We start from the raw sequence: 25,024 nt of genomic DNA, 5'->3' as shown, positions 1-25,024 counted from the left end.
CAGGGTGTCTGCAGAGAAGCAGAACTCTCTCTTAACATAGCATTTTGAAGAAAGAGTGGCGGTTTGCTACTTCCTGCCTTCTGAGAGAGGGGAAGAAGGAAAGCCGAGGACTCAAAGTTGTTGGTGTTCCAGCAATGGGAAAGGATGTGGTTGCCACTCTCCACTCCGCCCCCCACCCCATGAGGTAGGCGGGGCAAGCGGATTTGGGGAGGAAGACAGGGGGTCAGACTTGAGTGAGTTGGGTTTGAAATGTCTGTTAGCATCCGGGACGAGAGGCCCGGTCTCCACCCTCCCCCCACCCCCCTTCCTTTAGGATTGTAGGAGTCGTGACCCTAAGGAGGCACCAGCCCTCTAGTAACTCCTTCAGGGAGTTGCTGTGTGCCTCAACATGGGACACATTTGAAGGGTTTGTTTTACCAGAGGGAGCCATTTTACTAATTATTCCCAGGCGGATATTTGCCAGCTGTGGCTTTAGCAGTTGGGTGTAGAAATGAGGCTCATGAGAAAGGCTCCCGCTGCAGATACGAGCGTGGGAATTATCAGCTTGAAGCTGGTGTGCAAAGCCATCAGATCAACAGGAGTGAATTGAGGAGGCAATCTGTGTAATTCTGATCTCACATGGATGTGGGTTTGTGAGGATCAAATTAAACATATACATTACCTGGCACACAGCGCTTAACAAAGAGGGTTGCTATTTTTATTGATAAACGCTGCTGTAGGAGCTTGTCCCTGGGCAACATCCAGTCCAGACAAGAGGGCACGCATTTTGCAACCACCACACACCCTAAAAAGAGGTCGAGGAAGAAACAACGACTGGATGTGGTTGAGAAGACTGGCATTGATAGATGGACGGGTCTCAGTCCAATCCTTTCATTGTACCGGCGGGTGGCGGAGGCTTGAGGAGGCTAGGCGCAGCTAAGTGGCGGCCGAATGGAGCTTCCACAGGGTTTCCCCGCCCGCCGCCCGCTGTGCTTCCAACCCACTCCACCCGATCCGGCCGGCTTCCCCACCAGCCAGAGCCCCAACCCCGCGCGTCACCGACGCACGTCGGCCTCTCCCGCGTCTAAGTTCCTGGAAGCCCGGGTCTCTGGCTGGCCACGCTGCCGCTGAGAGGCTACGGGGAGGAGGCGCCGAGGCGCCGGGCGCAGGCCGAAGCGGGACCCGACCCTGCGGGCAGCGGGAGCGGGGAGGAACGGCGGTGGGGCAGAGCCCGGCTGGCGCGCGGCAGCTGTGCGCACTTGGGCTCTTTCCGCGCGCGGGCCACACGTGGATCGGGGCACCCGGGCGCTCGGCCGCCAGCCGCGGGGCGGGGTCGGGAATGAATATGCTGGAAAAGGAGGGCGCCCGAGTCTCCGCCCGGCCGGAGCCTGGGGCTGCAGCCCCGGGGCGGGAAGCGGGGCGGGGCTGGGAAAGTTGAGTATTAGTCGCCGTGGGCTGGGCTCCGCGCAGGAGCGCCGGCCGCCGGGACCGAACAAGGCTGGGCCGGGCGGGGTAGGTGTGGCTCTGCCTGCGTGACCCGAGTCCCGGTTCCCGGTCGCCGTCGTCTCCCGCAGCTGCGGCCTTTCAGCCATGGGCGCCGTCTGGTCGGCCCTGCTGGTCGGAGGGGGCCTGGCCGGAGCGATTTTCGTTTGGTTGCTGCGGGACTCGGGGAATGAGAGCGACGCGGAGCGGAACGCCCCTCAGGGGGAGGCTGCGGCTCCGGGAAGCGATCAGGGTGGCGGCGGGGGACCGAGCCCTGTACCTTCCAGGCGGGAGCTGGTCACCAAAGCAGGTATTCTTCCTCCCACGTCTCGAGGGCAGATCTGCCATGGGGGCTTTGAAGTTCACCGAGGGAGGAAAAAAACCCACCTGGAGTTTTTCTCTTGGCCCTTTCCCCCGACTAACCTCCCCTACCCCGGGCAGGACCCTCCCCAAGCCTCTCATTATTTTCCCAGGCTAGTGCGCACGCGCCGGGCAGGTTTATCGCCCTCCTCGGAGGCTCCGAAGGTTCCCCGACCCATCGTCCGAGGGCAGCGCGGGCAGAGTCTCTACCCTGGGCGCCGGTCCCCGAGGACCCCGAGGGGGATGGGCTCCTTTGCGTGGCTGCGCTTGGCGCAGTGCGGGCGGCCGCGGCGGCGGCGGCGCCCCTTCCGGGCCTTACAAAGGGCATGCCTAGGTTCAGGGAGATCCTACAACCCTCATCGATCTCAGACCGAGCAGGGACACTTTCTCAGTCCCAATCCCATAACCTCACGTCCTCCCCTACCTCACCCCATGGAGGAGCTGGGTCTGGGAACTAACTCCCAGGCGCTGAGCACCTCCCGCTATCTGGATGCTTCTGTCAGGAAGGCAAAGTTCAGGTTGGACTCTGGCCAGGAAGGCCTCAGCTGAAGCCCTAGGGCTGTATGCTGGCTGCCCATTTCAGAGCCGTGGGACCCAAAAGCATAGGGTTGTCTAATGCCCCGGGAGGGGACCTACCTAATAGGGCACCCAACTCCAATGAGTAGAACTGACATCCAGGTTTACATGTGTACATGTTAGAGACTGTGCTACACAAAGAGGACTGGCAGAAAACCTTAGCTCCCAGTGCCCTCCCTTGGCCAGCTGCCCATGCCTGGACTCCAGCCGAGCGGTGAAAATGACATCTGGGAACTTTATTTTTAGTGGAGTCGGTGTTCATGTGTAGCCATTTGAAAGACTGCCTCTGTGCCTTTCCTGCGATTGGTTTGAGATGAGCAGAGAGCTCCTCCGTCTTCATGAAGCCAGTCTCATGTTTTAGGTTGAAAGATTGAGAATTCAGGGCAATGTTTTTACGTCTCACAACTCCACCACTAAAAGGAGATAAAATTAAACAAGGTCAACCCCCACCCCCAAAAGAAAGAAACCCTCCCATCTATGCTGATTGTATGACTTGGGGCACTTCCATCTTGTAGGGAACTATCCCGACTGTCAGTGAGGTGGCCAAGAAGGAAACTGAGCCTTTAGGGAACTTGGATTGTGTACTGTAAGAACGTGTTTTTTAAAAGCGTACAATGGGAGGGGATGTAAAAAGCCTCTGTTTTGTTAAAAAGGTTTACTTTATTTATTTGAGAGAGACAGAGACCACACAAGCGGGGAAGGGGCAGAGAGGGAGGGTGCCATCACAGAGCCCGCGAGGTGGGGCTCAAACTTATGAAACTGTGAGATCATGACCTAAGCCGAAACCAAGACTAGGAAGCTTAACCGAGCCATCCAGGCCCCCCAAGGTTTACTTCTGATGTATATGGGGTTGGCAAGGAGAAACCAGCCCTCTCCCCCTACCCTCACTCCCAATCCTTGTTCAATGATGCACTGCTATCCTTTGTATCTCCCCCCCACTCCCCAGCCCCCCAACCATAGCAACAGCTGCTGTGGATCTGCCCACATCTGTGAGAGCTGATCCCTGGGCTGCTGACAGTTCCTGGGAGTACAGGTGTACTCGTAGGGTCTGTAGGGTAGCTGTGTGGATCTTTGCCCCACAGGCTAGACAGCATTTTCTGCTGATAGAAACCAAACTTGGCTGTATGCCAATAAAGCCTGGCCTGCAGAGATCAAGGACCATGACAGGGTTAAACTGCTGCCTCTACAACTGGCCACTTCATTTACATTCTTGTGTGAGCACACGGACACTCCCAGATGTGCCTTTTATTGTTGCATATACATGTATGTTCTTAAAGCGTGCTGTTGGTTCAGTTAGTGTCTTAACTAGGTAATTAAGCACTTGCTTTTAATAGAGATGGATTTCGTGAACTGCAGGTAGATTAGTGGTAAAGTCTTCAATAAACCTATTTTCTTAGCCTTTTTTCTCACATGAACTGCCTAACACTATTACATTTTTCCTTTTGCTTTTTAGAGCATCTTCAAGAAAGCAATGGATGTTTGGTTTCAGAGACCAAAGGCCATGGTAACCTGCAGGAAGCAACATGGAGACGGCAGAGTCCTTCTGGAAAAGACGGTGATTGTGACAGTTCAAGAGAGCATGTTCCTTCTGGACAGTTTCCAGACACAGAATCTCTAGCTACATCTGAGACTGGTGACTCTAGGGGTTACTCTGCAGTTTCAAGAAATGAAAGGCTTCAGTCTCCTATGGCAGAATGGGGATTCCAGAAAGGACAAGAGACACTCGCTAAAGCAGCTCCGTGTTTTGCCGAAAAGTTGTATTCTAGCAACCTGGTCGTTGACAGAGGGAAAGAAGTGAGCCTTGCCGAGTTGAGCAGTCAGGACCGGGCTGACAATGAGGACTGGGAAATGGTGTCCAGGCACTCCTCTTGGGGAGATGTTGGTTTGGGTGGCAGTCTTGAGGCTCCAGTGTTAAGCCCAAACCAGGGAATGGACTGTGGCAGAAGCACTCTTATGGAACCAAGAGGTCAGGAAATGGATGTGAAACGCAAAAAGGGGGTAGCAATGTCTTCAGAGTCTCAGCAAGTTAGTATCAGGTTCCAGGTCCATTATGTCACAAGCACTGGTGGGCAATTCATTGCAGTAACTGGAGACCATGAGAGTCTTGGGAGGTGGAACACTTACATCCCACTCCAGTATAGCAAGGACGGGTTCTGGTCTCACTCTGTGTCCCTGCCAGCAGATACAGTGGTGGAATGGAAGTTTGTAGTGGTAGACAACGGGAAAATTACCCGCTGGGAAGAATGCAGCAATAGGTTCCTGGAGACTGGCCGTGAGGATAAAGTGGTTCAAAAGCGGTGGGGGATTCAGTGATTCAGTTTTCAAAGTACTAGAGAGGCTATTTGTGGAGCACACTGAATAATTTTAAATAAAGGAAGTATAACTCCAAATATAGCCATCAGAGTTGTTTCAAATTTGCTAGTGGCTTTTGTCTAATGTGCAGAAATACATATGTAGGTATATGCTTTCGGTGAGCATGGACTTTTTTTTCCCCTGTGGCATCGATGGGTGGGTCTTTGCTGATCCATCGTTATTTCAGAGCTTAGTCCTCTCGGGGAGTGACTTGGCTAAGCTTCAGGTGTGGACTGGCCAGAGCACGCAGAAACCAACCAGCTGCACAGGGTTCAAGCTTGAGCCTTTGGGTGACCCTTAAACCAAGAGAGTGAAACACGTCTCATTCATAAAGAGCTGCCTTCCTACTGGTACAACTGGAGAAACTCCTTACTACGTGCACACTCTATATTTAAAAATAGTTAATGCCATATGGAACTGTGAAAAAAAAAATACGGTCACAAGAGGTGGTTAGCAAGGATAGGAGGTTATACGTTAAGACTCCCCAGTGTTTTTTTGTTTTGTTTTTGTTTTTTTGCTTGATTTTATGTTTTAGCCCCGGTTTGAAAGTAGCAAGTAAGTCTTTGTCTTAATGATTGCAGACCGGTGTAGAAACAAGGGGCCTAGTCCGGGTCTGTCATTGGGAGGAGACCACGAAGAGAGGAAGTGCGAACTGGATGAAGGTGTGGGCTGAGCTAGGTGGCCTGAGTGATGCCACTTAGAGGGCTGGGAGGTCCAGGTATAGCCTGACTGCAGAGAAGACAGACACAGCCATCATTTACCTCCAGGGCCTTTGCAGGACTGCCCCACCCACTCCCCTCCTGTCTCACAGGGGGTCTGGACTGACAGAAGGACTGTCCCATAGCAACCATCTCCCCTGCCCTTCCCTTTCATACCAATAGCTATCCTGGGTAACAAAACTGTAATAGGACAGTGACACACAGGTACATCCTTGTTCTGAGAAGAAGTAAGACATTTAAACTTTATTATACTGAATAAAACCTGAGTTTTAATACCTTCATTAAATGTCTGAATTATTTGTCTAAATCTTAGTACCATAATAGCTTAGATATAAAATGCCAATATTTTCCTCCACTAATAGATGCATAGAAAAAATCAAGACGCAAGAGAGGTCCGTTTTCTCCTCTCTTTGGGGAAAACATTTTAGAACTTTTTTAAAACTTCACCATTATTTGGAGGGATATTATGCATGCTTGTACTCGAAAATGAGTTTTTATATGTTAAAACAACTTGTAGTAAGTATAACATCGTTTGGCAAAACAGTGTTTAATCCTGGTTACAGGTGGTGTTTGCTGAAAAGAGCATAAACCCAAAAGAAAATAGAAAGTGCTTATAAGAACTATGATAGTTTTTGGCTCCTAGCATGTATATGTAAAATCCACATATGCGTTTTATATACTTTATAATGAATTTCACACTCTACCACTAAGGTCTTCAGAGGGCATTTACTATTACTGCACAAAATGCCCCAGCATTTCTATTAGGTAAAATTTAAAGTAAAACAGTTTACAATAAAAATTTCTTTAGAGTTCTTTCACTAGCAATTTTATCATTACCTGATGAAATAAAAATCTTTCAGTAAAACCAATTGAGGTAGATACATATATTAAAGTTCATACTAAAAAATTTTTTTAATGTTTATTTTCGAGAGAAAGAGCGCAGGTGGGGGAGGGGCAGAGAGAGAGGGAGACAAAGAATCCGAAGCAGGTTCCAGGCTCTGAGCTGGGCTCCAACCCATGAGCCGTGAGATCATGACCTGAGCCGAAGTCGGACACTTAACCGACTTAGCCACCTAGGTGCCCCTTAAAGTTCATATTTTAAAAGAATATTGTAAAATTGGACATGCTTAGCATGTTAACACTGTCATTTAGAGGAGAAACAGGAGGATTTAGTCACTATTATCTGCACCGGTTGGGACTAATGCCGCTGCTGTCACAGACAGACACCATGCATGTTAAGAAGGCTGCACCAGAAGCCTGTTTCTTGCTCACTAAATCAGCAGTGGGTATTTCTGGCAGAAGGGCAGCTCTCCCTGCAGATTGCTGCCCAGGCTGCTTCTGTCCTGCGGCTCTGCCATCCCCTAGGACCCCGCTGTCCACTGTATCCAGCTCATGGAAGGGGAAATAAAGTGAGGAAAAACACAAATGCTTACTAAAATTTTTGGCCAGAAAGTGCTGCGTATTGCTTTGTCCACAAGCCTTTAGTGAGGACTGGTCAGTAGATGTGATGGCGCTGGGGCTGGGGAATAGCCTCTAGCAGGGCAGTCATTTCTTGGTGACATCTTTAGACAGCTACCCTTCTGCTGTCCCTGTCGTCTCTGGCAGGAAGACCAGTGATTAGAGGATTGGAACTTCCAGCCCCCTTCCCTGATCTCCAAAGAGGAGAAGGGGACTGCGGATTAAGCTCTATAAAAACTCTTGAATAAGATTTCAGAAGCGTCCAGGTTGGTAAACACGTCTAGGTCCTGGGAGGGTGACATGCCTTGAGAGTGCATGAAAGCCTCGTGTACCAGAACCCTATACTTTGCCCTGTGCCTCTCTTACATTTGGCTGTTCCTGAGTTGTGTTCTTTAAAATAAACTGGTAATAGCAAGTAAAGTACTTTTCTGAGTTGTGATCTGTTCTAGCAAGTTAGTGAACCTGGGGAGGGGGATGTGGGAAACTCCAATTTATAGCCAGAGTACAGGTAGCCCAGAAATTGCAACTGCATCTGAAGTGGGGGGAGGTCTTGTGGGACTGAACCCTTAGACCTGGAGAATCTGATACTAACTCCAGGTAGTTAGTGTTAGAACTGAATGGACTCCTAGGACACCTAGCTGGTTATTGTTGTTAGAAAACAATCCACATGCAAAACCCTCCTAATCTAATAAAATCTAAGTAAAGCAGGCTGAATCCATTCAACCTAGAAGTTACCCACTGGCTGAAGAACACATTCTTGTTTCTTTCTTTACAGTTATTAATATGTAAACGTTTTTTTAGAAAAAACTTTTCTAACAGTTTTGATTAGGGGCCCTGATGTTGTGTTATCTGATGACATTCATTGATAACTGACGGAACAGTGAGTTCAGGGTCACAAATGGATCCCTGTCAGTACCTTGGAGTTTGTCCTTCTGGGCATTATACCACATATTTTACTTGTGTGTCAAGTTTTTTTGAAGCTGGAAAGAATAACTATTGCTTCAGCACCAGTGAAGATAATAAAAACCACACAATTGTTCCAGCACATGGGTCTTGGCACAAATTAATACCTTATAAGGGATGCAGACTTTCACATCTAGTTAGAACTGTTTGAAGTTTTACTGTGAGAGCATTGAAGAATAGTTTATTTCAAAATAGAGTTTACAGGGGAGGGTATCTTTTATTAAATTTTCACATAAAAAGAAAAAAAGTACACAGGGCACTAATTATAAGCAACACCACAATTATTTGGGCATCTTCCCTCTGTAAAGAACAGGCAAGCAATGTATCATTTTAGTAACATTTTTTCCTGGTCTTTCACTTTCTGTATCCTCTTTTCTTGATTTCTGATCATTGAAGACATTGCTGAAAGTGATGATAAAACAAAATTAGATTAGCAACATCTACTCTGCCTTTAAATTTTATAATGTGCTTCTTAAAAGGTCAGCTTGCTACTATAGAAGAGACACATTCTGAGATCGGGAAGTTCTTAAAAATTGCAAAGTAGCATATTTTTGAAAAGACTGACGTTATGGACAGAGCTAAGGGTAAATCTTTACTCTTTCGGTTGTTTTAAGTGAGCATACTTATTATAGAAATAATACATACTAATTGTAAATAATTTGAACACCTCAGAAGGGTGTAAAGAGAGATGAAGGTGAAGGTATTCGTCTCTGCTCCCTCAACCTGCTGAACTCCCCTCAGAAGTCGTCACCGAAAGCAGTTTGGTAAATATCTTCGTGTACATGCACGCACGTGCACACACTTTCCTTCTTTGCACAAGTGGAAATATGTAGTATAGATTGTTCTGTAGCTTGCTTTAGTCACTTAAAAAATGTCAACATTTTTCCAGTTCAGCTCATGTTTTGTTATGACTGTATAGTATTCCATTATATGGATGTACCAACATGTTAGTAAATAAAATTCTTTAAAGTTGATTTCTCAGGTTTCCAATTATGGAATGAATGAGTCATGGGGATGAAAGGTACAGCACAGGAAATATAGTCAATGGTATTGTAATAGCGATTTATGGTGGCATTGGTGGCACACAAAAGTCTGTTTATAAAAGTATTTCCTATACTTTTATAAACAGACTTTTGTGTGCTTGTACAATTTTTTCTTGAATAAATTGCTAGAGGTAGAATTTCTGGGTCAAAGCATATACACACTTTAAGTTTTGATAAATGCTCCCAAAATATTTGTTTCATAACTTCCAAGAGACACTCCATCCAGGCAATGCATCAAATAAAAAGGTCTTTTTATTTTTTAAACAAATACAACATGTCTCCCATTTGGATTATTACATGGTAGCATTACTCAGATATATATTCAGAAATATAAGTCAAAGTGTGAATAAAAATGGGGCCAATAAGATAATGCATCCTTTAAAAATATCACGACAAACTTAAAATCAAATGTTTTCTTAATGTTTATATACACAAGGATCTGGGATTAACGGAAAGGATCTGGAACTTGCCTTAATAACAATTTGGCATAGCCTCAGCATGTTGAAAAACGTGGACTTTGGAAGCAGCAATTGCAGAGATCAAGTCCCAGATATACTACTCGTTGTGTGACTTAACTATTTACTGATTGTAATCTGATCATCAGTTTCCTCATTTTCAAATGACCTGATATCAGTGCCCACCTCCCAGTATTGTGAGGCTCACATGAAGAAAACATAAATAATCAAACACTGAATACGGGGCCTGCCACACAGCTGGTAAGTGTTCAAGAAATATTAATAGCAACTATTATTATTGATAAGGTTAAATTTTCTTTATAAGGAATTGTTCTTAGAAAAATATCTAGTATCCTTCATCTAGCAGCTTATATTCTCTAGAGATAGAAAGATGGGTAAGAATTAACAAGTATACTCCAAAATTATTTCTCTCTGACAGACTCCTGGATTCATGAATTTATACCAGAAAAGCATAAAACATGATGGGCTTCCCACATCCACAGGAACAACCACTTAGAACTTATGCCCCCAAATTTACCTACCATCTGCAGAGTATGACAGTTTCTCATTCAAACAGCTTTAGTGCATTTGAAAGTAGTTTATCTTTTTAGTTAGTGATTCACTGGGTGGCATAGTCTCTTCTAGCCTATGCTAATTTAAATTCTGTGTAAGGTGAAATATGGTTATTTTGTCTTCCAGCTATCAACTACAATCTTATCCTGGCTACCGTCATACAAATGCTTATGTGCAGACCTAACAGGGATAAGAAAGATAATGTGTGGGAAAGTGTCGTGTGAAAAACTGCTCAAAACGTGTCCTACGGAGGGTTGGTCAGCAGTATTATCATCCCTATTAGATGACGGAGTAGAGCAGGGCTAAAGTGACATGCCCGAGGTCACACAATTAATCTGGGGGTTAGTCATGGTTAAGACCTTAATGTTTTGACTTGATGTTTCTGAATTGCTTATTCAATATCCTCTTCTGCGGGTCTATAGACAACAGGCTTCACCTGAAGGGAAGGTGAGTACTCTTTTGAGCAAGGAAGATCTCTCCGAAATGTACACTGTACCTTGGTTCTTCATCTGTAAATCTTCTACCAGAGTTTGCAAGCTTTCCAGTCTGTTCTGAAGCTTCCGACATGTTTTTCCTGTTGTTTCTATTGGCTGAGACTGTGAAGCTATTAGAAAATTGCTTAGATGTGATATTAAAAGTCTGTTCAGTATTTCTTCTTAGAAATCTTCCAATTACAAGTTAAACAACCTTTCTTTTAAAATAATGGAAACTTTAAAACACTATACAAATTAAAAAGTGTTTTATCTAAATATTCCAACACTAGCTTGTTTGAATTTGTTTCAAAACAATCTGGCTTATTATTATTTAACTACATAGCATTAAATGGGATGAGCGAGAGGAATACTTTAAATTTAATGACACATTCATTCTAAATGACAGCTTTTCATACCAAACCTGTGTAGATACGTTAATTTAGGATTTGGAAGAGCAAGACTTAATACCGACACTGGCAACAGTTTTGAATGTGTGTGAGACCAAGTGCCCATTTTAGTGGCTGTCACCTGAATGAGGACAGTTTTACATGGTGGGAGAGGGAGTCTGGATCCTGACATGGCCACAGTGAGCCTGGAATACTGTGGGAGGAGCAAGTGAAGAGGGGTTGGAAGCCCGTAAGCTAACCTCTACTAAGTATGCTACGTTTTGCTGATCTCTAAAAGATAGTTGATTGGCAACCCTGAAATTCTAACTTTGATCTTAGTCCCTGACTTGCTGTATAATCTTGAAAATATTTTTTGGTGGCTCATTTTCCTATCAAAAAAACCACTCTTTTCAGTACAGATATTAGTATTAGAGGCAATCATCTAAGAATTACTTTAGGTCAAGAGGATGAAAACCACTTCCTCAGAGAGATATTTTTCACATGGATAATATAAAATACATGATGTTTGATTAGGATCTGACAATAGGAAAAAAAAAGGAAATTCCATGCTATTATGTAATCACAAATTAATAATGAGGTGACCAGAAGTACTGTTCTACTTCTACAATAGTCACAGCTCTAATAGCTCAAGAATTTGCCCTTTTTTAAAAGTATTTTTATTTAGTATTTAGTATTTTTAAAGACACCAAGGAATAACTCAGAAATGTAAGAGAGGATGGAGGACAAAATACAGAAAAAAGATGGTAAAATGTACTAAAATCTGTGATTATGTTGTGGTTTTCAGATTTGGGGGAGATCTAGAAATGTATGAGGCATAGAATTTCTAAAGGCTGAGAACTGACTTAACAGTGATGCAACAATTTGCCTAGTTTATCCCTTATCAAAGGGACTGATGCCAGAGAGCATGGGGTTGTTTGCATTGCTGTCAATATATGGTAAAAACATTTCAAGTTCAAGTCAGTATACACACACACACACACACACACACACACACACACACATATAATGTCCACTTATTTATCATGCGCTTAATCTAAATAAAACCATTTTCCTTATCTGTTTTAGCAAATAACAAATGAACTTAACATTTAAGAAATGAGGACATCTGACAAATTTGTATGATAAATACTTGCACTTACAAAGGCAGAGACTGAAGAGAGTCATGATTTGAGAGAATGTAAATAAGAAAGAAAAGTCACAACATTAAAAAAAAAAGACCAAAATCTTATAATAAAATGCAGGGGGGGGGGAAGTTCATTATTTATGTCAAAGTAATAGAGAAAATATTCACATATAATATCTATGGATATTTATTAAGAAGAGAGTGTGTGCATGCATGCGATAGCTGTTTTATTTAAATAAGACTCACTTAAGTTACACAGCATCAGTTAGAGTTTGCATATAAGAACACCATATAAGATCTTATTAATTCTGATTATGGAAAAGAACTTTCAATTCACCAGAGGAGGAAACCAATTAAGCTCATCAATGACATCAGATCATTCTTACCTTTAACAGAATCAGGTGAAAGAACGGGTTTCGTGGATCTATACGGTGATGTGGAGCCTACTGAATCTTCAACCGAACTAGTTAGGAGTGAGTGAACTGGAGACTTCTTAGGAGAAGAATGGAATGAACGAGAAGCTGAATTTTTCACAGATGGACTTGCTAAAATTTTGCAAGAACAGAAGCAAAAGGACAGAATTAGTTAAAAATAGTATACTGCACTTCTCAAAAAGTCAAACTTTCATGAGAAAATATTCCCAATGATGGGGGTAAGGGGATGTTCCCATAAATACCCAAGGCTTTGGGTTAGAACTGCAAAGGGCTGTCTTAGAAATAAGGATGAACAGGAACAAGACCTGCCCTTGGGGATCTTGAGATCTAGCTTCAAATTATCTGAATTCCCGATTGGATTAAATTGATCTGGGATTGTGGTGTTCTTAGTTGTCTACCAGAAGCAAGCATGAATGCTATCTGGAGGAAGGTAACCTCATTCTTTGCCTCCAACCATTTGAACAATTTTTCACAGATGTCTTTCATAGAATAAAAACAAACAGGCATAGAAGGAGACAAAATGATATGGCAGAAAACCAAGAGAAAAAATCATATATACAAGTAATAGGTATAGACCCACAAGATCTGGATAGTGGAGGCACAGACAACCACAGATTTAAGCAGCATTATTCCAAACCCTAAACAGGTACTTCTTACATAAAGAAAACCATACCTGAACATACCAATAACAACTGCTAAAAAAGAAAAAGAAAAAACCCCAAAAACCTCAAAAAACAAATCAAAGACAAAAACAATCCTAAAGTTGCCAAAAGGGCAAAAAAGATTACATTTAAATGAGTAACAATTAAATTCAGAGCTGACTTCTCATAGACACAATGGAAACCAGAAAACCATGGAATATTTTCAAAGTGAAAGAAAAATGTCCTAAAATTCTAAACTCAACAAAAATATTCTTCAAAAATGATGATGAAATAAAGACAACTGCAGAAAAACAGAAACTGAGAGAATGTATCACCAGCAGACTTACCTTAAAGGAAAAATTAAAGGCATTGGGAGTAAAATGACACCAGAGAGAAAGTAAAGTATAATCACATGGGTATATCTAAATGGATATTAACTGTATAAAACAATGCAAATTATCCATTGTGATGTTTACCTTTATAATTAAAATATACATGTGTTATATTTATATATAACACATATATATAATGTTATATATATTTATATAACAAGTGTTATATAATTTGAAAGAATAGTGAGTGGAATTAACATGTTCTAAAGTACTCACAATGCAAGAAAAAAGTAAAGCTCTCATTTATATTAATCTAACAAGGCAAGAATACATGTTGTATTCTCTTGGGTAATTATTAAAACAACAGTAAAACATGTAAGTGAAGTAAACCTCAAAGCAGTAACTTCAAATAAATGGTCCTTTTCTTCAAAATACAGTTCTTAAAAGATTTCTCACAAGTTGAAGATTATTCAAAAATTAAGAATTTGCATTTATTTTATTAAAACTGTTTTGTTTTTTTAGATATATACTGACAATCTTCCATAAAAAACAAGAAAATATGGAGATTTATCTTTCTCCTATCTCTTTCACCTCATACCTCAACTTTCCTTATTTACATTATTTCTGTAATATTATATTACTGTCCAGATTTACAGCTAAGCCTTTGTTGAATAACCATCATTTTCACAGTTTCATTCTTTCCTATTCATTTTAGTCTCTTCTATAGGAAGACCAATTACACCTTCCAAATCTTTTTTAAAAATTTTCTAAATGTTTATTTATGTTTGAGAGAGAGAGAGAAAGAAAGAGAGAGAGACAGTGTGCAAGCAGGGGAGGGGCTGAGACAGATGAAGACAGAATCTGAAGCAGGCCCCAGGCTCTGAGCTGTCAGCACAGAGCCCAATGTGGGGCTTGAACCCATGAGCTCTGAGATCATGACCTGAGCCAAAGTTGGATGCTCAACCAACTGAGCCACCGAGGCTCCCCATAACATATTCTCTGTAATTATTTTTGTCTTAGTTTTAAAAATTCTTTTTGTGTAATTTCCCCACAGAAGGTCCATCAAGTCCCTGTGATTTCAGTCATGCCTATCCCATTTATGTTTTTCCTAAGGCTTTCTTCCCCCTGTAATGTTTTTATTTTCTCTTCCATTTCTAGTCTGTTATGCCATTTTGCTTTTCAACAGATTCTGTTATCTTTCAATCTCTTCCTTGACTCCCTTGTTTAACAGATAGCATTATGTCTTTGGAAATTATAAAAAGAACCATCTGTCTCAGTTCTTCTCTTTTTCTTTTCATCCGTTCAATAAGGATTTATTGAGCACCTGCTATGTGCCTGGGATATATCAGGAAACCAAACGATACTTGCCCTTGTGCGGCTTTTGTCTAACAGGAGGTGACAGAGTCACCTTTATGAACAACATAAATTAGTAAGTTACATATTAAAAGATACTAAGCGTAATTTAAAAAAAAAAAACAAAAAAGGGTGATTGGGAGTATGGGAGAGTTACAATTTTGGCAGAAGGTCATGAGAGTAGTTTCATTGGGTAAGTGACATTTGAGCAGAGCCTTTAAAGGAGGTGAAGGGTTAGCAATGTGTAAGGAACAGTGGTGTAAAGGCCTTAGTACAGAAGCTGCCTGGGATGTTCAAGGAGCAATTCAAGGGTAGATGACACAGAGTGAATGAGGGGGGGAGTAGGAGGAAATAAGCCTAGAGAGTTAATGCGGACTTACAGGCTGCTGTCATACCTGGCTTCCACTCGCATGGAAGTGAGAAGCCACTGCAGAGTTTGAAGCAGGCCTGTCTTGTGTACTTTTCACTCACCTGTAGATGGGAATGTAAAACAACTAGATGGATCTTCTAGGTCTCCTGTATGTAATGTGACCGGCTCTCTGGAAGCATAAGAATGGTCATGCAGACATTCCAATTCACAAATACAGTACTAAGATTTATGGACAGAAGCAAGCTAATGCACACAAAAGTGACAGACTAAAATACAAGCTAAAGATGGCAGTTATGACCCTAAATTGCAGAAATCAAAAAATATCAGGGAGATCCCGAGTTGCATTATTGTTAATCGTTCAGGGCCCATGAACATTTTGCAGAATGAAGATATAATAATATTGGTTAGAAAATTCATTTTTATAATAGCTATAAACCCGAAGTATTTCTCTCATAGATTCTAAGAGGCACAATCTTTATAACTTGTTTTAAAATGAAAAAAAAAAAGACAAAAAAAAAGGAACCTCTCTTAGCAATAGTCGTATCACTTTACAAAACTATTAGACTTACTTAAATCAACAGGTTGAAATAAACCACACTGTTCTCTGTGGTTTGGGTGACGGCACGAGGATACTATGGCAGTGGTTCCCTTGCAGGGGGTGTGTGATGCCCACACTGTCTTAATTATGACACTAACATCAGCATCTGCTTTGAACTCTCAGTCTCTCGCAAATGAGCAGTGGAGTTTCCCAGAGGATCCACAAGATCTGATATCACAACAGATTAAATGCCGCTGCAGATATGAGAATCAGCTATCTTCTGTGAAGTCACATGTTAAATTGTAAAAGAATGCCTTCTCAACAATTTGTTTGAAAAAGTTATTTTTCAAAATAAAATGCTATTAGGTGAACATGTGATACACACTGTTGTTTCTAAAGGTATATCAAAATGTTTTCTATTTTTAAAATGCTAATATGAAAACTTATTTTCCAATACTTAGAATAGCAATAAACAAAAGTTCTTAGGAATCGTCAATATTTGTGACTAAAAGGGGTCCTGAGACCAAAAAGTTTGAGGATAGCTCTATTAGGAGAAAAGCCCTAGAAAGGGAAGCCATGGATAGTCTTAATTATCAGGGCAAAGAGTGTTTTTGCTGCAGGAGGCAGTGGGGGAGCCTTGAAGGTTCTGGGGGCTTGGGGAAGGTCATACTCTGAGGTGTGCTTCAGGCAGATCAATTTGAAATTAATATATAGAAGTGACTGGAATGTTCATGAGACTGGAGTTTAAAAATACCCACACTCAACACTGTCAAGACCACTGCAATAGTCTATAAGAAAGGTAAAAAGGCCTAGAGCAGTGTGGCAGGCTGTATAACGGCTGCCAAAAATATCTGCTATGAGTGTTCCTTATGTGATGTGATGTGATGAAATCAAAGATCCTGAGATGGAGAGATTATTCTGGGTTTCTTAGGAGGGGGGCTAACTGCCATCCCAAAGGTCTGTAAAAAGGAGGCAGGGGGGATTTCACGTGAAAGAGAGAAGACGATGTGTCAATCTCAGCGGAGAGGTTTGAAGATGCTATGCTCTGCTGCTATCTGAAGATGAAGGGAGAAGCCACAAGACAGAGTGCAAGGAACAAAGCTCTAGAAGCTGGAAAAAAGTAAGGAAATGGATTAACCCCAAGGGCTTCTGGAGGGAGTGTGGACCTGCCAACATCCTGACTCCACCTGGTGGAACTGATTTGGGACTTCGGGCCTCCTTGGAAATGTAAGAGAGATCAATTTGTGTCATTTTAAGCAACTAATTTTGTTACAGCAGACATAGGAGATTAACACAGGCCGTTCCAGAGGATGTACAAAGAAGAAAATGGATTTGAGAACTGTTTTAGAGGCAAAATTAATGAGATTTGGTGACTAGAGAAACACGACAAAGAAGAAAGAAGAACCAAAGAGAACGTTAGGGTTAAGCAGAGGTGCCCTGGAAAGCAGGGGGCCACTTACAGAAACAAGATGAGCTGGAGGGGAATGGTTTTGTGGAATGACCGCCTTTGTTTTATTTTGGTCACTGTGATCTTCAGGTCATTATGTTTCATCTCCTGAAACATCCACATGGAGATGTGTAAAAAGGAGCTGGATGTTTTGAAGCCTCTATTGGGAACCTTCCTTAGGGCATAATGTTGCTCATTAAGTTATAATAATATAACAAAATAAGAAAAGTCAATTGTCCACAAACTTCTGAGAAATGTGGCTCTCAGAATAATTCGAGCACAAATCCACACAGCAGAGTTGTTCGTTTCTTTAATTGTTTATTCTGTTTTGGGTATATGGACCATACTGATTTAGCTTAAAAGGTTGCAGAAGTTTCTAAATGAAGAAACGTTGCTGTAAGATGCCGAGTCAAGCAAAGGTGCTGCAGTTACAGTGAAATGTTGTAGTAAAACAGCAACTGTGGTATTCTTTGTTTGTGAGTTTCCAAAATGGCCAGTGTGCTGAAGTACAGGATAGAGCATTCAAATGCATTTTTAATTTTCTAGTATGTTTCATGCTTTTCAGAACTTCTATTAAATATCTGAAAACCTCTTCTTCTTCTATTAAATATTCGAACACAAGTAGGGGCTAGGTCCCATCTTTTCCTCTCCAATCTGTCTCTTCACGAACACATCATTGCTGAAGGAAACAGACTTTTCTGGTCATGGAAAAACTATAGCAGAGCTTGACGCATCTCAGGGGAGCAGCCCTTCTGTGCCCTGTGCCTAGCACAGACAGGGCCCTTTCCCAGGAGCTCAGTGCAGGTACACAGAGGCCAAACACGGAGGTGGTCACACACCTGAGCTCAGGAGCCAGCTAGACCTGAGTTCAAATCTGGCTCCACTGTTTACAAGCTGTATGGCCCCGGAAAGCTGCTTAAACAATGTGAGCCTTCATTTCTAACCCACATATGGATATAAGATCAGGTTAGATACACTGTGCTTCGGATTCTGTGTCTTCCTCTCTCTCTGCTCCTCCCCTGCCCATGCTCTCTCTCAAAAATAAACAAACATTAAAAAAATATTAGGCTATACAGACTAAATGAAATATCTATGGCATCCAGAAAATGTAAAAATAAAAATATTTAAAATAAAAAATAAAAAATGTAAAAATAAAAATATTGTTAATAGGTGCTATGTAGTGTCACATACATAGGTGAGAAGAAAATCAAAATTTGTTTTGATAAAGATATATTTAAAAAGTTCATTGTTGATCAAGCAGTAAGGACAGTAAGAAAATATTTTTAATACTGCCTTAATTCACTCATTACACAAAACTTTACTGAAAGGCTACTGTGGGTCAGGCAATATGGCTGACGCTGAAGATACAGCAATGAATAAGCCTCTGCCTAACTGAATTTGAACAGAATTCTTTTTCTTATTCTGAGGATATAAAAAAGGCTCTGATTCCTCTTATTTTTTTTTTAGGTGGTGAAAATAGAAAAGATAAAAGTAAGTTTTTTTTTCCCATGCAGTCAGTCAATAAACAGATCTTATCATTGTAAGCCCACGTTTGTCTGCCTTGCCCACTGTTACATTTTAAGGACCCAGTGTGGAGTATGACACTTCACGGACAGTTAACAATCTGCTGAATTAATGAATAAACAGTAGTAATGAGGACATTAGGACATTCAGGCATTGCAAAGATCATTTCTTACCTGCTAAGAGTTTCACTGGATTTGCTACCTTCGGTGGAGTCCCTTAATGAGTTGTTGCTTCTGTTGGCAGAAGGATGGGAGAAATGAAAGACTACACGGTGTTATTTTTACTTAATGATAAAACAACATTGTTTGAACATTGCTTTTACACCAACGCTGATTCAAAGGTGAGACTAGGGCTAATGGCTCTTCCAGGTGGAGAAACAGTGTGAAGAAAAGCTTGGAGATGAAAAGGAGTGAACTCCTCTTGGACCCAGTAGTCTGTTTCGGTTAGAGTACACTACGGGAGTAACCGGGCTGGTGACAAGTTAGGGACCTCCTTCAACTTCAGACTAAGGAACCAGGTACCTAATCAGCAGGCAGTGAGGAGCTCATGAAAACCTGCGGGCAATGGCCTCTGTGTTTTACCTGAATTAACAAATTAACATTAGCCTTTTTTCCTTTTTGGTTAAAGTCAGTTCTCAGAAGTTGTCTCTGTTAAGGGGTTATGGATTTAATTTCTTTACGCTCTTTTTAGGATTTCATTTAAAAATTCAGCTATTCAATTACTGAGGAAAATAGGATTGTTTTCCATGAGGTTCTTATAATCCTGTACTGAGATTGTTAGCATTTCCTTCTGGACTACCTTCCTCTCAAAAGTTATGTAAGCCATTGTAAATGAGTGTAAATGTAGAAAAATCTTCCATTTTTGGTATGGCATACCTATAAATATCTTAATATGGGTAAACAGTAGCAAAATTTAAAATAAGCAAAAAAAAATCGTATTGATTTTGAGAAAGTACTTTACACTGAAATCCACTTTAGTTTCAGTTAAACAATGTAAACAGCTTTCCTTCAATGAACCCCAAATGCCCCTAAATTCCCATGTAAATTGTCCAGACTTCCCAAATTACCTGGAAACATAAAAAATTCTTAGACAATTAATTAGATTCAGAATCTCAGATTCTTCTTACCTCTGGCATATCTCTGATCTCAGGCTTGATTCAGTAATGCAATCTCTTACTCTATCATCTCTGTACAGATAAATATAACTTTCAGTGAATTATACAAAGAACAATTTCCTGATTCCATCTATTTTTAGAATAATCAACTGCTCCTATGTATTTAACTCTTCTTTAAAGTGTAAAAGTAGATTGTAGGCCTCCAAGCAAATTTTGCAGAAGGCTGTCCCTGGAGTTCAACTCAGAAATATTTTCTGTTCCATGGACTCCCAAAAGCTTTAGGCTGAGTTTAGGCTTTGGTGACAAGGTTATTTGTAAGATTATAGCAAATTAACATACATTCTTTAAAGGCAGGTACCAAATATATTCATGTTCAATATAGTCCAAAATAGTTCAAGCCCATAACTAATGGCTAAAGTGATGAAATCATCTCATCAGGGAGATCATGGTAATCTTTGTGGACTGATTGGTGTGGGGAGCCAGGGGGTCTAACTTTCACTTTTGGCTTTGCTTCTTTGCTTTATAGGAGAAGGCAACTCAGTCCATGCCTAAATTTACTCATCTGTCAAATGAGAACCAAGGACTTTCCTATTAGATTATACTTTGAGAGTCATGTAGTTTTCAAGGTTCTAGTTTAGCTCCACCATCGAAATTGTGCGGCTGCAGGCAAGTCAAAATTTTGAAACTTATGTTTATCTCATCTGTAAAATGGGATAAATAAATCCTGCTCTGTCTTAGCTCAAACGGTTGTGATAATCAAATAAGATTATGGGTGTGAGGGGTACTCGGGTGGCTCAGTAGGTTAAGCATGTGACTCTTGATTTTGACTCAGGTCATGATCTCATGGTTCGTGGGTTCGGTTCATGGGTTTGGGCCCCGCGTCGGTCTCCGTATGGACAGTGTAGAGCCTGCTTGGGATTCTCTGTCTCCTCTCTCTGCCCCTTCCCCACTCTCTCTCTAGTGAGAGAGATTCAGTAATGCAATCTCTTCCTCTATCATCTCTGTATAGATAAATATAAGTCTCAGTTAATTATACAAAGAACAATTTCCAGATTCCATGTATTTTTAAATGCGTGCTCTCTCTCCCTCAATATAAAAATTAAAGAAAGATTTAAAAAGCGATTTTAGATGTGAAATCTATTGGGAACTATACATTATTATATGACTGTAACTTTGGGTAACACCTTGCTTTGACAGCTTATGAGCAGAATAACTGCATTATTTACTCTTGATATCAAGTTGTTTTACTTTTGCTTAGCTTCTCCACTTTCATACTGTTTCCCCTGGTAACGTCAGATATTCTTCAAAGTTGTTTAAACATCAACCTCCCACAGAGTATCATGTAGACAACTAATGGCAAACCGCTGGTGACAGCAGCTCGCTCACTCTGCAGCACACCCAGTCTTACACAGCCACATAGGACGCTCCCAGGGACGGTGTTCTCCCTTCTTCTTCGGGCTTGCCCAGAGGCACAGCTGGCTCCTCGTTGATCACACTTCTCAACTCTTGGAGAAGCTGTTTCAGGTCCCTCGTTGGATCTTCCTTCAACGTGTTAGGTTTCAAAGAGTGCTGCATTAACACAATTTACAAAACAAACACCCTGGTTTTTATTTTTAGAGTTGTATGTTATTTCCTATTATAAAATTAATTCAGCTGGTAAATAGAAATTTTGGAGGAAAAGAAGAAAAAACAAAAATCACCTGTGATCTTACTACTCAGGGATAATCAGTAGTAACCAATCAATAATCAACACAGTGCTATATCTAATTTATAAATGTGTATACACTTATTTATATATATATTTAAATTAAAATATACACACATAGAATCACACTATACACATCTATCTTTAAATCATTTTTAAAAAATTTTAATAATGTAGTATGAAGTCATTAAATATTTACAACTATATCCAGGCAAAATAATTCCAATACTTTGTTTATGGTTGAACTAATTTTATAAAACTACAGAATTTTAAAAGTAAGGAATTCTAGGCGTGCCTGGATGGCTCAGTCAGTTGAGTGTCAGATGTCAGCTCAGGTCATGGTCTCACAGTTCCTGAGTTTGAGCCCTGCTTTGGGCTCTGTGCTGACAGCTCAGAGTCTGGAGCTTGCTTCAGATTCTGTGTCTCCCTCTTTCTCTCTGTCCCTCCCCTGCTCACACTCTGCCTCTCTTTCTCTAAAAAGTAAATAAATGTTAAAAAAAATAAAAGTAAGGAACTCTTTAGAGATGAATTAATTTACTCCCCCATTTTACTGATGAGGAAAGAGACATTCAATATTTTCAAACTGTGTTAGTCAGTATTTGAGAATAAGTTTTAAAAGGATTTTCAGATTGGTGCCTGGGGGGCTCAGTCCATTAAGCGTCTGACTTCGGCTCAGGTCAAGATCTCGTGGTCTGTGAGTTCGAGCCCCACATCCAGCTCTGTTGCTGACAGCTCAGAGCCTGGAGCCTGCTTTGGATTCTGTGTCTCCCTCTCCTGCCCTCTTTCTCTCTCTTTCTCTCTCTCTCTCTCAAAGAAATAAACATTAAAAAAATTTTTTTTAAATAAAAGATTTTCAGATATACAAGTATTTGCTGATGAATATTTATATTACAATAAAACTTACAGATGTTCCCAAAAGGCACCTCAAAAGGGGAAACCAAATGATAGTCAGAAGTTGCACTGGTGAGCAGGTGGTCTTAGTAGGAGGACATTCATGGCTAGAAAATCATCAATCATCAAGCTATTTTTTTAAGTTTATTTATTTATTTTGAGAGAGACAGACACAACACAAGCTGGGGAGGGGCAGAGAGAGAGAGAGGAGAGAGAGAATCTCAAGCTCCCCCCATGGGGCTTGATCCCATGGTCTCGATCCCATGAACCGTGAGATCATGACCTGAGCTGAAACCAAGAAAGAGTTGGACGCTTAACCGACTGAGCCATCCAGCACCCCCATCATCAAGTTGTAAAGCTGGAGGTATCTATCTCAATGTAGAGTTAAACCTGCCATACACATTGGTTGCTGAATGAACACCAGCTTTGCTTGTCTAGAGTCCACGCCAAACGAGTGTTAATGTTACTGATATAACCCTCCCATCCCCTCCCCGTCCTAACCCCGCTGGCAAACCACATATAACATTTAGCTGAAGATGTCAAGAGTTCTGACTAACTGAATGGTGGTAAGTATGGTCTTTCCAGTTTACTGATGGTGACCTTACCTGGAAATTATCATGAGTTCAGAGTTTCATAAATCAGACTCAATTTAATGATTAAATTTGTCTCCATTAATTTAAAATATATACAAATGTGGACCAATTTTTAATAGCCTTAATTTTTAGAGCAGTTTTAGGTTCGCAGCAAAATTGAGTGGAAGGTACAGAGATTTCCCATATATATCCCTGATTACATAGGTGCTAAACCAGTTTCTCATAATATGAATAAAAGCTTTTGTCTCTAAGCAGATGATCCAATTTTACCAAATACTGGCTTTGTCTTGTCCTAGCCCTGTTGGACATAATGTCTGTTATGGAATAAAACTTCAAAAACTTTATAAGGAAAACCTTATCCTATTTCAATCTTCAGTCACCTTAGTTCTTACCTTAAAATCTCAGTGTAGCACCTGGACTTTCATTCATATCATCTGCCCATTAGGAAGTTTATTTAAGAAGTTTAGTAATTATTAAAAATGTTCAGGCCTTGACATTTATTATAAGTGATAGTATAATAACCTACAAACATATAAATATGGCTTTTTTTTCACCCTGAGATCAGGGCACTTGTTTCTTTGAGAGTGACTGGTGCTTTATAAGACAGAAAAGTTTGAAAAAAATTCAATTCCAACATTCACTTAGCAATTGATCATAATCAGTCCTATGACATTTTCTTATTATGACTTCATCCTCATACTTTTAAGAGCTTTTGAAATGTGTGTTGCTCCTCTAATTAAAATGTAAGCTGCTTTACAGAAGCAAGGACTTGTTTTGATCATCACTCTTTATGTACTCCATTACAAATAAGCTATACTTGGCTTGTGTATGAAATCACAAAACTATCAAGGTTGGAGAGGTCTTAAAGATCATTTGGGCTTCGTCCAATTTCCAAACAGTACAGTCCAATCTCCCCTAGCAGTACACTTATCTGGCCTTTGCATGATCACCAAACACCAAGGAAGGCAGTTTAATTTTTATATACCTTTAATCCTTTGAGAGAAAGGCTTATTAAACTGAATCTCCTCCATACTTCTATACTGGTCATCATTTTACCCCTCAGGCCATACAGAACAAGTCAAACGTAACCCTCAAGAAATGGACACTTATTTTGTCACTCCAGCCTCCACTCCCCTACCTCCACTTTCTAATACACACTGCAGGCTAAATCTCCTCAAGCCGTCTACTCTTTTCATAAGGCATGGGCTCACAATTTCTCACCACTCTGGTTCTATCTCTTTGGACAGACTCTGCTTGATCGGTGAGTCTCTTAAACAACCATGCCCCAAAAATGAAATCTAGAATTCAGGGAGTGTCCAGAGCAGTGTGGAGAAGAGCTGTCCCCCTCTGGGATCTGGATGCTACCATTGAAACCTTGTTTGACTGCCACGTAATACTGTGGACTCAGACTGAGCAGGGAGTCAACTGAGGTTCCCTAGGTCTTTTCCACATGCTATTGATAAGCCCCATCTTCCATATGCTATACTTTGTATTTCTGTGTATTTCTTACCAAGTTCTAGACTACATTTATTCTTTAAAAAATTTTTTTTGATGTTTGTTTATTTTTGAGACAGAGAGAGACAGAGTGCGAGTGGGGTAGGGGCAGAAAGAGAGAGGGAGACACAGAATCCCAAGCAGACTCCAGGCTCTGAGCTGTCAGTGCACAGCCCGATGTGGGGCTCAAACCCATGAACTGCGAGATCATGACCTGAGCTGAATTCAGACCCCCAATTGACTGAGCCACCCAGGCACCCCTAGACGACATTTATTCTAATGAAACTTTCTCTTCCTAGACTTAGATCATCATTCCAAACTGTCAGGATAAATAAGTAGAAGCACCATTTATCTAGTGCTTGCCAAACACCAGGCACTCTATATATTATCTCATTTGAACTTCAATTTTCAAACCACCCAATAAGGTAGAAATAATCACTTCCATTTTAGAAATGAGACAACTCAGGCACAGAGAGGTTAAATAATTTGGTCAAAATTACACGAGGGGTAAATGGCAAAACTGGAATGAAGACTGTCATCTGTCTGACTTCAAAGCCCATGGTCTTTCCACGGTGGCACACTGCCTGGTTCTCACTGGGTATATTCGTTAGGAAATGTGATCAGC

The 25,024-nt window shown here is 41.1% G+C and overlaps 2 protein-coding genes across 16 annotated transcripts in view; one reads left to right on the top strand and one right to left on the bottom strand.

The window, feature by feature from the left end:
• Nucleotides 1-1,463: 1,463 nt before the first annotated feature.
• Nucleotides 1,464-5,741, top strand: STBD1 (starch binding domain 1). The gene is made up of 2 exons (XM_042982721.1): nt 1,464-1,771; nt 3,851-5,741. Exons 1-2 carry the CDS (start codon nt 1,570-1,572, stop codon nt 4,708-4,710), a joined length of 1,062 nt encoding a protein of 353 aa, XP_042838655.1. The 5' UTR covers nt 1,464-1,569; the 3' UTR covers nt 4,711-5,741.
• A 2,340-nt stretch (nt 5,742-8,081) lies between these two features.
• CCDC158 (coiled-coil domain containing 158) overlaps nt 8,082-25,024 on the bottom strand; it is a 103,837-nt gene continuing 86,894 nt past the window's right edge. For 12 of the 15 annotated variants that reach the window (XM_042984350.1, XM_042984351.1, XM_042984356.1 and 9 more), the window contains 7 exons: nt 21,125-21,285; nt 19,729-19,788; nt 18,776-18,835; nt 15,195-15,262; nt 12,350-12,508; nt 10,457-10,556; nt 8,082-8,291 (listed from right to left, as the gene is read on the bottom strand). In XM_042984350.1, coding sequence (XP_042840284.1) covers nt 8,171-8,291; nt 10,457-10,556; nt 12,350-12,508; nt 15,195-15,262; nt 18,776-18,835; nt 19,729-19,788; nt 21,125-21,285 — 729 coding nt within the window. In that variant the 3' untranslated portion in view covers nt 8,082-8,170. Of the gene's footprint in view, nt 8,292-10,456; nt 10,579-12,349; nt 12,509-15,194; nt 15,263-17,418; nt 17,580-18,775; nt 18,836-19,728; nt 19,789-21,124; nt 21,286-25,024 lie in introns of those variants that run through there. The other 3 variants (XM_042984357.1, XM_042984359.1, XM_042984360.1) reach the window with 3 other exon arrangements.

Source organism: Panthera tigris, chromosome B1 (assembly GCF_018350195.1).
Source record: "Panthera tigris isolate Pti1 chromosome B1, P.tigris_Pti1_mat1.1, whole genome shotgun sequence".
Classification (NCBI taxonomy): Eukaryota; Metazoa; Chordata; class Mammalia; order Carnivora; family Felidae; genus Panthera; species Panthera tigris.
Note: the sequence above shows the minus strand (reverse complement) of the source record. Positions and strands in the feature narration are given on the sequence as shown.

What these genes read in the sequence shown, in the direction of transcription:
- STBD1 (XM_042982721.1), top strand. Translation starts at nt 1,570, where the DNA reads ATGGGCGCCGTCTGGTCGGCCCTGCTGGTCGGAGGGGGCCTGGCCGGA. An exon ending in GGAGCTGGTCACCAAAGCAG is followed by an intron (nt 1,772 to 3,850) that starts GTATTCTTCCTC and finishes TTTGCTTTTTAG; the next exon opens with AGCATCTTCAAGAAAGCAAT.